The following is a 16,870-nucleotide window of genomic DNA, read 5'->3' on the forward strand; positions in this document are numbered from 1 at the left end:
AAAAAAAAAAAAAAAAAAAAAAAATGTCATAAAGCAACTGTCAAAAATTGTTTCTACATGTAATTGGGGGAAAAAAAATTTTAAGGTTAAAAAAAGCACAGGCCTTTAAGTTCAGACATAACTGCATGCTTTACAATCATTTGTAATGAAAATGAGGAAATATATATGTAGAGAAATAGAGAAATTTCCATGTTGCTTTAATAGCAATAAACTTTATAGAGAAAACTCACATTCCTCCTTAATGGAGATAAAGGACTAAATGATATATACATGTGCATATATAGCATCTATGGTCAAATATAGTCGGTTTTGCAAAACTTCTACTTTTTCTTTTTTAGTTTTTGTTGAAAAGTTTGGTTGGCTCTCTGAGGGGATGGAGGTAGATTTGGAAACAATAGTCTTACAAAAACAAAGTATCAATGAAATAAGATAAAAGCTTTTAAAAAATAATAATCAACTAAGAAAAAGTCAACTGAAAAGAAAGGCTCTTTGCAAAATTACCTAATAATATAAGGGTTGACCACAAGGAAATTCTGTAGAATTGAGAAAAATTATTTTTTCTCATGGCAAAGTATTCAGAGGCATATTTAGGCTAAAAGAGGATGCTGACATTTTTCTTAGTTGAATATTTTGATGAATATTTTTGTTCCTTTCCCAATCACTTTAAATCAATTCAAATGGTTCAAATTCATATTCTTGATCTCAAAGGATAAAACTACTTTTGTGGAAAAGTTACAGCTATGTTTCTCAAACAAGAAAAAGATGTGCCTCGAATATGAAAAAGTAAGGATCTGCTTTATCAACGCTCAATCAGTCCTCAGAAGTAATTCTCATAGTTTAAAAAACCTCAATGGAACAACTAGGTGGCTTGGTGGATAGAGCCAGGTAGGAGATAGAGATAGGAGGTCCTGGGTTCAAATCTGGTCTCAGACATTACTTAGCTGTGTGACCTTGGGCAAGTCACTTAACCCCAATTAGTTACCCCAACCACATGATGGTAAGCCTATGGCAGGTATGCAAAAAAAGGGCATGCAGAACCCTTCTGTGGGAATGCCTACAGTCTCCACCAGAGTTCATTACTAGAAAGCCAGAGGGACTGGGACAGAGCTGTTCCCCTCCCCCTTTCCATGTGCCTGAGGACATTCCTCATTTCCCCAACACACACACACACCGCCCTCCCCTCTGCCCAGCAGCCCAATGGAAGTGCTTCCTCCCTACTGTCTGGGGGGGGGGGAAGGGGGGAGGGAGGTGCACCTCACATGCTATATGATGGTGCAGCATAGACAGCAGCCTATTGAGTCTGTGGTGAAGGTGATTCCCATGCTCGGGCTAGAAAGAAGCTAGGTTTGAGGGGAGCATAGCTCAGTGTGGCACAAAGCTGGAGAGGAACAGAGCACTTGGGCCACTCTCCCCCTCTCCACATGTGCCTCTCATCACCAGCCCCTCTGCCCAGCAGCCCAATGGGAGCATTTCCTCCTCCTCTGTCTGGGGTAAGGACAGGGAAGGGCTTGGCACTCAGTCTGGGGCGGGGGTACTCCATCTCTAAAAGGTTCACCATCACTGGGCCCTAGCCTCTTACTACTCTTCTATCTTAGAACTTAAGAAAGAAGATAAGGATTTTAAAATAATAAACAAAATAAAATACCTAAATATTTCTAATTACTAATGGATAAGGAAACCAGTTTTCTAGGCCAAGGGTGTCAAACTCAAATAGAAACTGATCAAATTAGGATTATCTATTCTGCACCTGTATTTTTATTAATTTTGTTAAACGTTTTGAATTATATTTTAATCTAGTTCAGGTTCGACTAGAATATTGGGGCTAGCAAGGAGTTTGACACTTCTGGTCTAGGCAACTCTCTAATACCTTAAGTTGCAAAGGTGTTGATCTTTGTTACAAGGGTGTCTGGAGGAAGAGGGAGATTTAGCAATGAAGACGGTATAAAAACACAAATTCTTATGGACATACATCAGTAAAGGGAATTTCTTCATCTCTATACTAATGAAATAATCAGTTGATTATCTTTCTATCCCTATAATATTTATTTATGTAAAATGGAGTCTTATAGCTTTATAGCTCTTTTATAGATGATATATAGATCCTGATTTGAAATTACAAAGAGAAATTATTCATTTTGAGAAACTGCAAAAAAACAACTCCGTCAATCACAATAAAATTGCAAAGTTTTATGAATAATTAACTATAGCATTTTAATTAGATCTAAGACATCTCATAAAAATTATGATAAATTCTTCATCTTATCTGAATAAAACACAAACTAAAAATTATTTACAGGGGCAGCTGGGTAGCTCAGTGGAGTGAGAGTCAGGCCTAGAGACAGGAGGTCCTAGGTTCAAACCCGGCCTCAGCCACTTCCCAGCTGTGTGACCCTGGGCAAGTCACTTAACCCCCAATGCCCCCACCCTTACCAATCTTCCACCTATGAGACAATACACCGAAGTACAAGGGTTTAAAAAAAAATTATTTACATTCATTTCTTTATGAAAAGTGAGGGTGGAATAAGAACTGTGACAATTTTTTTAGGCAAAAAGAGGGGAATCTGTCACAACATTTAAGTTTAGAAACTGAGATAATTTTTTCAGGCATAACATACAGCAGTGATTCCCAAAGTGGGCCCCACCATCCCCTGGTGGGTGCTGCAGCAATCCAGTGGGGTGGTGATGGCCGCAGGTGCATGTATCTTTCCTATTAATTGCTATTTAAATTTTTAAAAAATTAATTTCCGGGAGCTAAGTAATATTTTTTCTGGAAAGGGGGCAGTAGGCCAAAAAAGTTTGGGAACCACTGACATACAGGGATTGTACTCTACATCAGCAGAGGAAGAATCCACATCAATAAAACTAGATTCTATATGCAAGAAATCCTTATAGTAAATTAGTAGTCTCATCCCTGAATAGATCCTTTACTGAATTTGAGACAACTAGCTTTCTCACTGTCCCCAAAATCTCATATTCATTCTCATCTCTACTGATTTACTTATGTTATTTCCCTTGCTTCAACTGCTTTTTCATCTCTTTTCCACCTATCCAAGTGCTACCCTCTCTTTAAGATTTGGCATTCTCAATTCCTCCATGATTCCTATAACTTTCTCCCTTTTCTAAATCCCTGACAGACTGTACCAAACAACTTAGCATTTAATTATATGCTATTTCATGTCTAGAGCAACTATATTTAAATTGTTCCATGTATATTAATCTTATTTGATTAGATCAATTAGATGCCCTTAATGGACATAGACTACATATTAATGCTCCTCAGGAAAAAAAATTAAACATAAATTATACTTACTTGACACAGTCTGTGAAACTGAAGTTGCTGTCGTTGTAGTAGAAGTGGTAGAAGACTGTGTGGAAGATGGCGTTGAAGTAGAAACTGCAGAAGCAGGGCTACTGGTTGTAGGAGTAGATGCATTTACAGCTTGAGCTTGTACTTGAGCTTGTACTTGAGCTTGTACTTGAGCCTGGGCTTGTGCCTGGGCTTGAGCTTGTGCCTGTGCCTGGGCTTGTGCCTGGGCCTGGGCTTGTGCCTGGGCCTGTGCCTGAGCCTGAGCTTGAGCCTGGGCCTGAGCTTGGGCTTGAGCCTGTGCCTGTGCCTGAGCCTGGGCCTGAGCCTGAGCCTGGGCCTGGGCCTGGGCCTGGGCTTGAGCCTGTGCCTGAGCCTGTGCCTGAGCTTGTGCCTGTGCCTGTGCCTGGGCTTGTGCCTGTGCCTGTGCCTGTGCCTGTGCCTGTGCCTGGGCCTGAGCCTGGGCCTGAGCTTGGGCCTGGGCCTGAGCCTGGGCCTGGGCCTGGGCCTGGGCCTGGGCCTGAGCTTGAGCTTGGGCTTGGGCAGCCAACATAGGAGTTAATTCTGATTGCTGAATAACTTTAACTCCATCTGGTTTGGTCCACGCAGACTCACGTGTCCGAGCATTGTAATAATATACCTGTAGAGAAGGCAAATAAAGTTGTTAATATAGCAAGTCTGTCTTGAGAAAAATGGCTGATATGTGAAATTGTGCACTTAGGTAACCAAGTCAAATACTCAAAAGTCCCTGTAATGATTCTTCAATCCAATCTTTAGCTGTTCCTTTATTCTGTGTACTGTACATGAAACATAATGGAAATTCCAAAACAATTTATTTTAAAAGTTAATGCATCCAGGGGGCAGCTGGGTAGCTCAGTGGATTGAGAGCCAGGCCTAGAGACGGGAGGTCCTAGGTTCAAATCCGGCCTCAGACACTTCCCAGCTGTGTGACTCTGGGCAAGTCACTTGACCCCCATTGCCTACCCTTACCAATCTTCCACCTATAAGTCAATACACAGACATTAAGGGTTTAAAATTTAAAAAAAAAAAAAAAAAAAAGAAAGTTAATGCATCCAAAGAAGGCACATTCTACTTGATGCATTATAACACTGAAATAATTAATTTGCAAAATAGTCTACATTTCTTGCAATTTTTCATCCTCAATACTTCAAATAGCTTTTACATCTTACCTTTCCATCTGGAGTTTTGTTTTCTACCCATATTTCCTCAGTGGGAGGTAAAGTTGGTGTACCAGGGGCAGTAACTGGAGGCATTCCAGGTGGAAACATCATGCCAGGAGGTGGGGGCATAGTTCCCATTGGAGGAGGCATAAAAGGTGGTCTCTGCGAATAATTACAAAAGCAATGTCAATAAAATAATTTCTTCTATTTTTATACTAATCAAAAACAAAATTTCATGCTTTTTTAGCAATAAGGCAACTTAAAATTAACACTACTGATCCCACTATAGGGTTTATATACCAAAGTGTCAAAGAATGCTAACCCTATATGTAATCAGACCAACATTCTTTGTGGCAGCAAAAACCTCTTAAGTGGGTACCTATTAATTAGGAAATGGCTGAACAATTCACAGTATAAGAACATAAATGAATTATTATTACACTTTAAGAAAAAAAGACTGTGAGAAATTCAGAAACATGAGACTAGTAGAGTACTAAAAAGTGAAGAAAACAACACAAAGAAAATAATAACTACCTTAATAAAGCAAATGATAATACTAAAGAACAATAGAACTGACAAATTATAATTACCACTCTTGGTCCTAAAGAACAAATGATTAAAAAAAACACATCTCAATAACAAAGTACAGGATTTTGGGAAAAGAACCAGATGAGGTTGCTGATTTGGTTAGTTTTGCTTATAAGTCTTTCTTTGTTATAAGGAATAAATAATTCAATTTGAGATGGAGAGTTAAGTGTAAATGATCATAATGTAAAAACAAAAGGTAAAAATAAAGCAAATTACATTATAACAAAAATTATTGTATGGCTAAAAGTCTTTGCTGGTAGCCAACTTACATCAAACTATACAAGATTTCAGTACAATGAAACAATTTGGAGAATTCATTGTAACAGGATTTGACCAATAACACACAAGAAACAAAACTTATAAAGCCTACAAATTTTAGCCTCATTTGCATGAAGACAATACAGAAAATGAAAAAGTATTGTAAGCCCCAGAATTGTTAAGGAAGATGATACCAAATGCATAAATGCTTAAAGAAGTTAAAATGGCATTGAGATTCAAGGCTTACAAAAACTATGGCAGTGTAGATGAAAAAAAAGGTGGCATACTCCTTCACTCTCTCTTATCCCTTCTAAAAGAAAAGAAAGATCTGGATAGAAAATTCTTTAACAAGTTTGGAATCCATATGAAAAAATATTAGCTAGGGAATGTTTTTCATACTTAAAATTTTTATGGTAACAATACACTGAGGGCAATGAAGTCACTAGTTTGAAAAAGTATTGTAATGAACCAAAAACCCTCAAGTGGAACTTTTTTGTATTACTCTTTTTGAAGAAAAATAAATTAGCTGATGCCAGCAAAAGTCAAAAAAACAAACCAAAAAAAACACAACTTCAGCTTTCAGAGTTAAGAAATTAAGTTAAATTCATAATTAAGAAAAATCTCAACTGTCTACATCAGTAGGAGAAAAAATTACCAGTGATGGGCACAGCTTCAATCAAAAGCTTTAATGAAAAATGACACAATTATCCATTAAAACCAAGGAAAAGGGAGCAGCTGGGTAAGCTCAGTGGATTGACAGCCAGGCCTAGAGATGGAAGGTCCTGGGGTTCAAATCTGATACCTCAGACACTTCCTAGCTGTGTGACCCTGGGCAAGTCACTTAACCCTCATAGCCTAGCTCTTACCACTCTTCTGCCTTGAAGCCAATACACAGCACTGACACCAAGCCGGAAGGTAAGGATTTTAACAACAAAACAAAACAAAACAAAACAAAACAAAAAAAAAAAAACAAGAAAAAGCAAGCATCATAATATTAAAAAGTTATCTATTTACATCAAAAGATGTAAGAATTACATTAGTCTGCTCTATATTAGTTCTCCTACTCAGCTTTAAACTAATGGCATAGAAAGAAGAAAATCCGCATGTTTTCATAAGTGATAGAAAATCAAATTAAGTTTCTTTCACACAAGTTTTTTTTAACCTAATCTTAAAGTTGTGTTAAGATCAGAAGCATATCAAATTTATTGAACATTTTAGATAAGAGTGTTGATAGAATTGGAAATGAAATGTAGCAATACACAAGTCACAAAAATATTCAAGCCCTCTGACCCAACAATCAAATTATTGAGAATATACCCTAACAGTATCTTATTAATAGAAAAATGTATCAGTTCAAACAAGAGAGTATTAGTTGTGATTATAGAGAAGCCAAAATAACCCAAATAGATATCTAACAGTTGGTGAATAAAATATGATATATAAATGTAGACTATATTACAGTCATTAAAAATTACCAATAAGGAAGATTTTTTATTTGAAAAACGTATAAAGAAATCAGAACCACAAAAATAATATATATGTTTACAACTACAAAGAAAATGTATACACAATTATAGGATGAATGATAAAGGCTAGAAGGAATGACTAATAAGCCATTGTGGGATGTTCTAGAATACTAAAAAAAATAAGCAATTATGTTATTTGACTTTTGTTGTCCAAAGTTAAAAGTTATAATCTATTAGGATCAGAGATTTAGAGACGGAAGAGAGACCTCTAAGGCCATCTAGACCTATGCCTTAATTTTCCACATAAGGAAACTGAGGCACAAGAAGTTAAATGATTTGCCCAAAGCTATACACATAGTAAGCATCAGAAGCCGTACTTGAATCCAGATGGAACCCAGAGCTCTTTTCACTATATTATTAATTACTGTGAATTTAAAAGTATTCAAATAACCATTTTCATAATCTCACCTACAAAAACATACATATCTAAATTAAACAGCTTCCACATCAAACACCATCTCATTATTTTTCTAATTCTATTTCAAATAGTCATTTTCAATTAGCAATTGTTCAGTTAAGTTACCAGGAGAAAGAAGGGTAAATAATACAAGAAGTCTATTTTGTTAAGTTCAACCTTCGGCACCCAAGAACACATACAATATAGAGATATATTGAAGGAAGGAGAATCATAGGACTATTATAAATTTAATGCTAAAAATGATTCAGTCATCCAATCTTTCTCATTTAGTTTTCTTCCTTCTCTTCTTCATCTCTTGGTTTCCTTCAAGTCTCAACTGAAATCTAACCTTCTGCAAAGAGTTCCACTTAAGTCTCCTTAATATTAATATCTTTCCTTTGTCACCTCCATTCTATACATCTCTTGTTTATACATCATTATTTAAATGTTATCTCCTCTAACAGATGGTCAACTTCCTGAAGGCAGGAACTATTTTTGCCTTTCCTTTCTTTGAACGCCAAAGCTTAGCACATAGTATTACTTTGAATGCAAAGAAATAAAAATTTTATTTCATTTTATCTATATACTTGCTATTACCCATATTGTTTTTATTTCTACCTTTAATAAGCATCATTACACCTTCACTTTGGGAAGAACCCTTCATTATTTATCTCTTTATCTCCCCTTTTCATAGTATTTAAACTGATGCTGTATCTGCAAAGAAGTTCCTGAAGGCAAAATCCATACTTACAAGCTGTCCTCCATACATCTTGTCTCAAGCATTTAATATAGTGCCACATGTCCAAGGAGCCCTCATTCATTCAAACAGATAATAAATTTTCATGTAAACTGCTATGCTAGGCACAATGCCAAGTTTAAAGCATAGTTCCCTAATCTCATACAGGGATCTTTGTTAAAGAGAAATACAATACCAACACAAAATAATTATAAATACACAATACAAATAATAAGAATTTTATAGTTAAAAAAAATGAGCTCTTGAGATCCAAAATTAGTGTTATCAAATTTTTTTTTTTTCATTTCATGAAGAAGGTGAAATTTTAGTTGAGTTTCAAACCAAGGGTAGGACCTCAATACATTAAGAAGAGGTCTGGAAGATATCATAGGCATAAAACAGCATAAGCAAAGGCTAGGTAAAGATCCAGAACAGTTTTTGCAGGGTGGCAGAGAACAAAACAATGATTAATGGAGAAAAATAAAGACTTAAAAGGTAAGCTAACCAATTGGAAAGCATCTTCAATGCCAGGCAAATGAACCCAATTTTTTTGTAATTAAAGGACACTTAAAAACTTTTCAGTAAGAGTGAGTGGTACGACAATATCTTCCTCTAAGAAAGACTTCTAATAGCAATGTGAATGTGAATCAATAGAAAAAGTAAATAATGACCCATTCATTTCTTACCTGCAGATGTGGAGGGCCCATGGGTGGAGGAATTCCTCCTGGAGGAGGCATTGGTGGCATATTAGGATCAAAAGGAGGACGACCAAAGGGGGGCCGAGGTGGTGGAGGTGGACCTCTCATCATCCCAAAAGGTGGAGGTGGACGCATCAGAGGTGGGGGACCTCGCATAACAGCATTTGGTGGGGGAGCTGGACCACGAAACCTCAACGCTTGCTGTTGAGCCATTCTGAGTAGAAAGCCAAAAGATTGTTCATTTGTCCATTAAAGTAGGAAAGCATACAATTTTTAAAAACCATAATTAAAGAAGGATAATGGACAAAGACCTAAGAGATTATCTAGCCCATTGTCCATGAAAATGCACCCTAAATCATCACTTAAAATGCATTAATATATCAAGCAATATTGGTCAATATCTTATTTTTTAAAGTTTACAATCTCCCAATAACTCATACTACAGACCCATTAGTCAAAAAATGTATTAGAGCACATACTATGAAAGAAAGAACCTCATGGTATTCCCACACTATTACAATATATTCCACATTCCCAATACAAAAATTCTAATTAGTATAACTGAAGTCCATTACCTCTAGACACAGACAACTGTCATTATTTATCTATAACATTATTTATATGAAGACCGATAATTCCTTAACCTTAACTGTCCTAGTTTTCTCAGTCTGTCTGTAGAGATCCTAGTTTTCAATCTTTGAATCAACTTTCTGTTTATCTTTTGAACCATCTCTAAATTATTCACATTCCAGATCAATTCTGAGGCAAAAACTAGACACAATATTTGAGCCAGGCCAGGTCATACTACTGGAAAATTTGGAATTGATATGATCAACTAAGTCTATTTCTTATCTCAACAAAATCTGCAAATTTACACTTCAAGAAAATAATTAGGTAAGAATTATAATAGTCAAATGAAATCTATTTGGCATTTCTGCCCAAAATTGCCAATTTACCTCAATTCTAGCTTTCTTTTTATTGCTGCTGTTCCTTTTTAAAAAACTCTTACCTTGTCTTAGAACTGATTAGTATCTGTTCTAAGACAAAAGAGCAGCAAAAGCTAGGCAATTGGGGTTAAGTGACTTGTCTAGGATCACACAGCTAGGAAGTGTCTGAGATCTTATTCGAACCCAAGTCCTCCCAACTACAGGCCTGACACTCTATCCATTGTGCTACCTAGCTGTCCCTGTTGTTGCTCCTTCTTATAACAAAAGAAAAAACTATATAGGATTCTTATCTCAAATTACTGATTTGACTTTCTCACTGGTTGCCAAATACAACTCCATCATGAGTCTTCTGTATGCCTTTGGCATTGGCTGTCCCTAAATGCAAAAAAAGGTATTCCCTCCTTACCTATGTATCCCAGAATCTCACTCTTCAAAACACTGCTCAAGCACCACCTTCTATATGAAGCCTTTCCTGGTTTTTCCAGTTATTCTCCATCTTTGTGAAAATACTTTGTATTTATTTGCAATATTCTCTCTATATTTATTCTGTGAAAGGCAGCACAGTGTAGTGAATAAAGAGCTAGCCTTGAAACTAAGAAGACCAGGGTTCAAGTCATGTCTCTAACTCAATCTACAGTAGTAGTATCCTTACCCAGGAGTTTCCAAAACCTGAGACTCAATTCTCTATATTTATTTTTTCTATGTATACTTATACCCATACTTGTCAACTCTACATTAGAATATAAACTCCTTGAAAGAAAGAACTTTCATTCTTTGCATTTGTTATCTCCAGTGCCTGTCACATTGAAGGTGCTTAATCAATGCTTAGTGATTACCTGGTCTAAACTGATAAATAAAAATCCAAGCCTTCCCCAAATGCCTTTCCTCATTCTTAATTATTCTGCATTTGGAGGCTTTCATTAGTCAATGCAGTAAATGACCTCTCATCCTATGACTTTAATCCCATGGTAAAATTTAAAGTTTCTTAGATACTTTACTTTCTATTTCTTTTGAAACAATGATATCTACTTACACTGACAAATGAATGAGAATGACTTAAAAATTAAAGATTTTCCCAATGACTTTGTACAACTAGAAGTACAATATATTAGTAGTTCCCCTGCCCCATAAAGCTATCAATGAGAGATTAAAAATCTCATGATGAAAGAAAATTCTTAAATGCAGTCATGGAAAGGAAAAACGAAAGAAATCAAGTAAATGCAATAAAACATCTAACATAAAAGCCCTACTCAATTCTCTCTTGTAACATCTTCTGTTCAGATAATAATAATTTGAAAGACAGTTGGTCATAGAGCTGTAGAAAACTGCTCTGCAATATTTAGTGCTCCCTGTGAAACTATTTTAAATGACCTTCACTTGAGAGCAGAATCAAGTTATGAACTTTCTATTATTAACAATAAAACACCATGGTAACCCATTGTGATGTTCATTATTAAAGGGAGCATAACAGTGTACAGTGTAGAATTTAAGATATATTTCCTTTATTTCTGATTTTATTCCAGTTCAACACTGATATTGCCAGGATAAATTACAATCAGGAAAAAAAGATTATAAAATCTCAACCAATACTCTTTATGACTTTTTTTTTATCATTTGAAGGGTCACTTCAAGCTGGCAAGGAATGTGATTTGTAAAAGGAGAAAAGTTGTTTTATGAGGAATGTGACAGGATTTCAGCATACATGTTACATACATGATACAACAGATCAATATTGAAATTCTAGGCTCCTTTTATTACCAATTACTGTTGCCTTCACAGTGCTATAGTCAAATTTAAACATCTGTATCTGACAATGTTCTACCTAGGAAGCATGTATCTCATTTATAACAACACTCTTTTCTAAAAAGACCTTCACAGAGTCACAAAATGCTACGACACAGAAAATGTTTTACAGATAAACTTGAGGAAATTTTAACTTGGACGTGTATGTTGGAATGGTTTACTGGATTTGGGGGAAAGGGAAAAGACTGGGGGGGGGGCAAAAAATGTCATTCAATTCTGAGGCCACAGCTTGGCTGAGAGGGAAGAAATGCTATTTAGGACAGAGGAAAATCAGATAAGAATGAGGTTGTGTGGCCAAGTTAAGTCTAGAAAGGGTATGGGAAGGAAGAGATGAGGTAAAGCAAGGATTCCTCACCCCACTCCTCAAATTATCGGGTTTTTACTTCGTATTTTGCATAAGAAAAATGCAAAATGATTGCATTACTAATATATGCTAACCCTAAAGAATGTAAGCACCTGAAGGGCAGGGACTCTTTCGTTTCCGCTTTAGTATACCCAGCCGCACAGTAAGCGCTTGATAAATGCTAAATGATGGAGGGAAAAAGCCTTAGCGGGCCCCAGAATGAGAGGGAGGAAATGAGTGGGGCAAAGGTGGGCAGAGAACCGGGAAGAGAAAAAGGGACCAGGAAAAGGGAGGGTTTTCCAAGGTGGAGGAGTAGGGGCGCGCCAGGAAAGGAGAGAAGCTGGGAGCCAGACCGAGGGAGCGAGGTAGGAAAGTCAAGGCCTTGGGGCCCCTGAGCCCGGGTTGAGAAGGGTGAAGGGGACCACGGGCGAGTCGGGGCGGGGCAGGGCGAGGAGCGAGGCCCCAGGGCCTCCAGCTCCTTCCCCGAAGGATGGCCAGCCGTTCCTCAAGCCTCGTCCCACCGGAACATACACACAGCGCACATACACATACACATACACATACACATACACAGAAAAGGGCAGACAGACATACAGACACGCGCGCGCGGTACCGCCGCAACACAGACACACACGCGGTCCCGGCCCCGCACCATTCCAGGCAGTCCTCCCAGCCACGGTCACAGCTCCCAGCGGACGGCCTAGCTGAGCCTAAGACCCAGACCTCGGTTGGTGACGGTGGCGACGCCTCTTACCTGAGCTCCCCCGTGTTGTATCGCTCACCGTCCCCCCCGTCCCCGCCGCGTTCCGCCATTACACAGGGCCCCGCTCACCCACCCGCCGACCAGGAGAGTCTCATTGGGCGGAGGAAATGTCAATCCCCACCCCGGAAGGCGGGCGTTGCTCTATTCCGTGACACAATTGGACAAGACTACGGTCGCTCCGGCGCCCGGGGAAAGAACCCCTCTGACTATTGGACAAAGGACCCGCCGACTTTGAAAGCGGTGAGGAGACAGCTCGCTGATTGGTTATTCCAGGGCTTTATGGGAAACGCGACAGTAATAGCGAGGAACCGCCTGGCGCCCCCTATTGGTATGGTTAACTGGGTCCTCCCACGACCGGCGGCCAGACCAGTTCCAGCCACGTGTCTGCCGGATCTTAGGAAAAACCAATTATGTAGTCCCATTGGCCATGTGTAGTCCAGCAGGGAACTTTGCTCCGAGTCAACGAATCAGAGAATTCAAAGCAATCAGGGATTTGTTCTAGAAATCTCATTTCCTTCCTTCTTTAACAAGACATGATTCTTAGTTTAAAAAACATCATACCTTTTTCTGACTAAATCTATTATTTAATTACATAAAGGCGATTTAAATAGGATTAGAGAAATTAGGAAGGATATGATTCCTTATTGTCTTAATTCCTATAATCTCAGAAACGTGTTCTCTTCCCTAGGGACTGCTACCTAAAATGGAACTTCTCATTTCATTCTTTCTTTCTTTCTTCCTTTCATTTATTCAGGTTAGTAGCTCCCCTTAGTGGATAGATTGAATGAAAATTTGGCTTCAAATCCTGCCTCAGATTAAATAGATGTGTGAAAATGGGCATGCCAAAACCTCTCAGCTCCCCCTTAAAACTCCCTCTTAAGACTATAATTTGGAAAAGAGATCTTTTTCTGTATTAGTGGAGCTCTCTGTAACAATAAAGATCTACACCACCACCATAACAGAAAAAAAAATCATTTAATAAACTATTAAGCGTGGAGGAGGTTGGAATGAAAATCAAAGTTCAGATAAGACATATTCCCTACCTTCATGGAGTCCACAGTACAGGAGGGAGATGAGACAAAGATATTTAATAATTCTGGTATAAGAAAGAAACTCTCATGACTCAAATGATCCTGGTATACTTTTGGAAATTGTTCTCAGTCTTTTGGTTTAAGTTACAACCCAGGAACACTTGAGGAAATGTGTACATGGTTTTGCTATTACATTGAGACCAAAGTCCCATGTGAAAAAAAAATGTAATTGATAAACTCTTATTTTTAATAGGAATAAAATTCACCTATACAAGTTATTTGAACACATAATAATAATAATAGTTAGCACTTATATAGTACTTTAAGGTTTACAAAGCACTTCATATGTGTTATCCTATTTGATTCTCACAGGCCTGGGAGGTAGGTGCTATTATTATCCCCTTTCTGTAGATGAGGAAACTGAAAACAGATAAAGGTTAAGTGACTTGCCCAAAGTCACAGAGCTAGGACATATAGGAGGCTGACTGAGGCTGGATTTGAACCTAAAACTTTCTTCCTAATTCCAACTACAGCTTTTTCACCCACTATGACTAATCTCAAGCTTCTTTCTATCTGAATTGTATAAATAAGGTGATAAGGATGAGTAAGAAAGTGAGGAAAAGCAAAAAGAAGTACAAAAAGAACATGGTAAAGAACTATAACATTTTCAATGCCTTTATTTATTATTGCAAAGCTTTTGACTTGGTTCCACATTTGTATGCCTTAGTCATGGACTGCAAATATATAAAAGCACTCCAAGCATGGTGAAAACACTAGAGGATTTTATGCCCATATAGAAAATTTCTTGTTGTTGTTCAGTTGTGTCTGATTCTTCATGACCTTATAATTATCCATGGGGTTTTTTTGGCTAGGATCTTGGAGTAGCTTGCCATTTACTTCTCTAATAGATCCTTTTGTCAGGCAATCAGAGAGTAAGTGACTTACCCAGGATCCCATGGCTTGGAAGTATCTAAGGTTAAATTTGAACTCAAATCTTTCTGACTCCAGGCCCTGAATTCTATCCACTGACCCACCTAGCTGCCACAGCAGGAAACGGCATTATTTAAAGCACAGCACCAATGCAGTAATGTCAAAAGCAATTAATATAAACTGTGGTTTCTTCTAAAAACAGAGTTAAAAGTGGCAGCTGGGTAGCTCAGTAGATTGAGAGTCAGGCCTAGAGACGGGAGGTCCTTGGTTCAAATCTGGCCTTCCCAGCTGTGTGACCCTGGGCAAGTCACTTGACCCCCATTGCCTACCCTTACCACTCTTCTACCTTGGAGCCAATACACAGTATTGACTCCAGGATGGAAGGTAAGGGTTTAAAACAAATAAATGAATGAATGAATAGCTGAATAAATAAATGAAATAAAAATAGAATTGAAGTTCACTATGGCTCTGACTATCCTCAGGTACATTGTCATCACTCCTGAATAGAATTAGAAATGCTTTTCAAGTCAAAGAGAATTGTACCAAGATATGAATCACTTGTTGGGTAGATGACATCAAGTTACATGACTCCATTGAAAAGAACTTTAAGAGCTTTCTACATCTCATTCCAACTTCATTTTTTATCTGAAAAAGAGAAGATTTGATGAAACCATGTGTATACACAGACATCGGATTTCATTGGTAGAAGGAACTCAGATGGAAACTCCCTCTATCAAAACAATCAGTCAATAAGCATTTATTAATTGTTTACCAGATACTAAGCACTGGACCAGGAAACACAGAGAAGAATAAAAACAGCAGATCAGCAAATGGCAGAAACTTAAGAGTCTTAGAGAGTATCCTGGAGCCTAAGACCTTAAATGACTTAGCCAAGGTCACAGTGTCAGTGTATGTAATAGATGGAATATTGATATAAATATATATATATATATATAGTGCATAGATATACATACAAGATAGAGAAGATTGAGAGGCATTGAGAATGAGAGAGAAAGGGGAAAGAAGACTGAGAAACAGAGAGAAGGAAAGGGAGAGGAGTATAGGAGAGGGAGAGAAAAGGAAAGAGGGATGGAGAGAAGAAGGAAGGGAGGGAGGAGAGAGAAAAGGGGAAGGGGTTAGGAGTGGGAATGGAAAGGAGGGAGGGAATAGAGAGAGGGGGGGAGATTAGGAGGAGAAAAAGAGAAAGAGGCAGAAGGAGAGAGAGAAAGGGAAAGGTGGGGTGGGAGAGAGAAGGGTAGGAGAGGGAGAAGGAGAGAGAATGAGGGAGAGGGATGGGGTAAGGACAGGAGAGGAAGGAAGGAGAGAGAGAAGAGGAGAAGCAAAAAAAAGAGGTGTATCTATAAAGGCAATGTGGAGAAGTAGGAAGCGAGGAAGACCGGTTCAAGTTCTACCTTTAACATGTGCATATAGACTTTGTGACTCTAGGCAAATCTATAAACCTCTCAGTGCCATAACCACAAGCACTAATCTACCTTGGTAAATGAAGTTTCCTCACTAGAAGTTCCCTATACCCCTGAAGTCACAGTTCTAGTCTAAAAATATCTTCCTATGTAAACATTTTTAAATGTTCTGTGATTTTTTTTAAGCAAGAAATTCTTTTTTTTTTTTTTAATAAACCCTTACCTTCCATCTTGGAGTCAATACTGTGTATTAGCTCCAAGACAGAAGAGTGGTAAGAGTAGGCAATGGGGGTCAAGTGACTTGCCCAGGGTCACACAGCTGGGAAGTGGCCGAGGCCAGATTTGAACCTAGGACCTCCCATCTCTAGGCCTGGCTCTCAATCCACTGAACTACCCAGCTGCCCCCAAATTTTTTTTTTTAATTTTTAAAACTTTTATTGTCATTCAAAACACCCTTCCATACTGGTCATCATTGTAAGACCAAACTCATACATAACCAAAACCCAAAAATGAAACTGTAAATACCCTGATGTAAAAGATGACTCCAACAGTTCTTTCTCTGAAGGTGGAGAGCATTCATGGTAATGAGTCTTTCAGGATTGTTCCAGATCACTGCATTGCTGAGAGTAGTCAAGTTTTCACAGATGATCATGATGGAATATTGCTGTTACTGTGTACAATGTACTCCCAATTCTGCTTATTTCTCTCTGCATCAGTTCCCGCAAATCTTTCCAGTTTTTTCTGAAATCATCCTGCTTATCATTCCTTATAGCATAATAGTATTCCATTACCAACATGTACCACAATTTGTTCAGCCATTCCACAATGGATGGACATCCCCTCAATTTCCAAATCTTTGCCACCAGAGAAAGAGCTGCTAGAAATATTTTAGTACAAGGAGGTCCTTTCCCCTTTTTTATCTTTTTGGGATACAGACCCAGTAG

General features: G+C 38.0%; 1 protein-coding gene across 2 annotated transcripts in view; it reads right to left on the reverse strand.

Annotated features, from left to right (window-relative positions):
• Positions 1 to 12,594, reverse strand: part of TCERG1 (transcription elongation regulator 1) — a 63,464-nt gene extending 50,870 nt beyond the window's left edge. For both annotated transcript variants that reach the window (XM_044664514.1, XM_044664513.1), the window contains exons 1-5: positions 12,536 to 12,594; positions 8,677 to 8,902; positions 4,495 to 4,647; positions 3,849 to 3,944; positions 3,311 to 3,668 (exon numbers count right to left, since the gene is read on the reverse strand). In XM_044664514.1, coding sequence (XP_044520449.1) covers positions 3,311 to 3,668; positions 3,849 to 3,944; positions 4,495 to 4,647; positions 8,677 to 8,902; positions 12,536 to 12,594 — 892 coding nt within the window. The remainder of the gene's footprint in view (positions 1 to 3,310; positions 3,669 to 3,848; positions 3,945 to 4,494; positions 4,648 to 8,676; positions 8,903 to 12,535) is intronic.
• Positions 12,595 to 16,870: the final 4,276 nt, after the last annotated feature.

Source organism: Gracilinanus agilis, chromosome 2 (assembly GCF_016433145.1).
Source record: "Gracilinanus agilis isolate LMUSP501 chromosome 2, AgileGrace, whole genome shotgun sequence".
NCBI lineage: Eukaryota > Metazoa > Chordata > Mammalia > Didelphimorphia > Didelphidae > Gracilinanus > Gracilinanus agilis.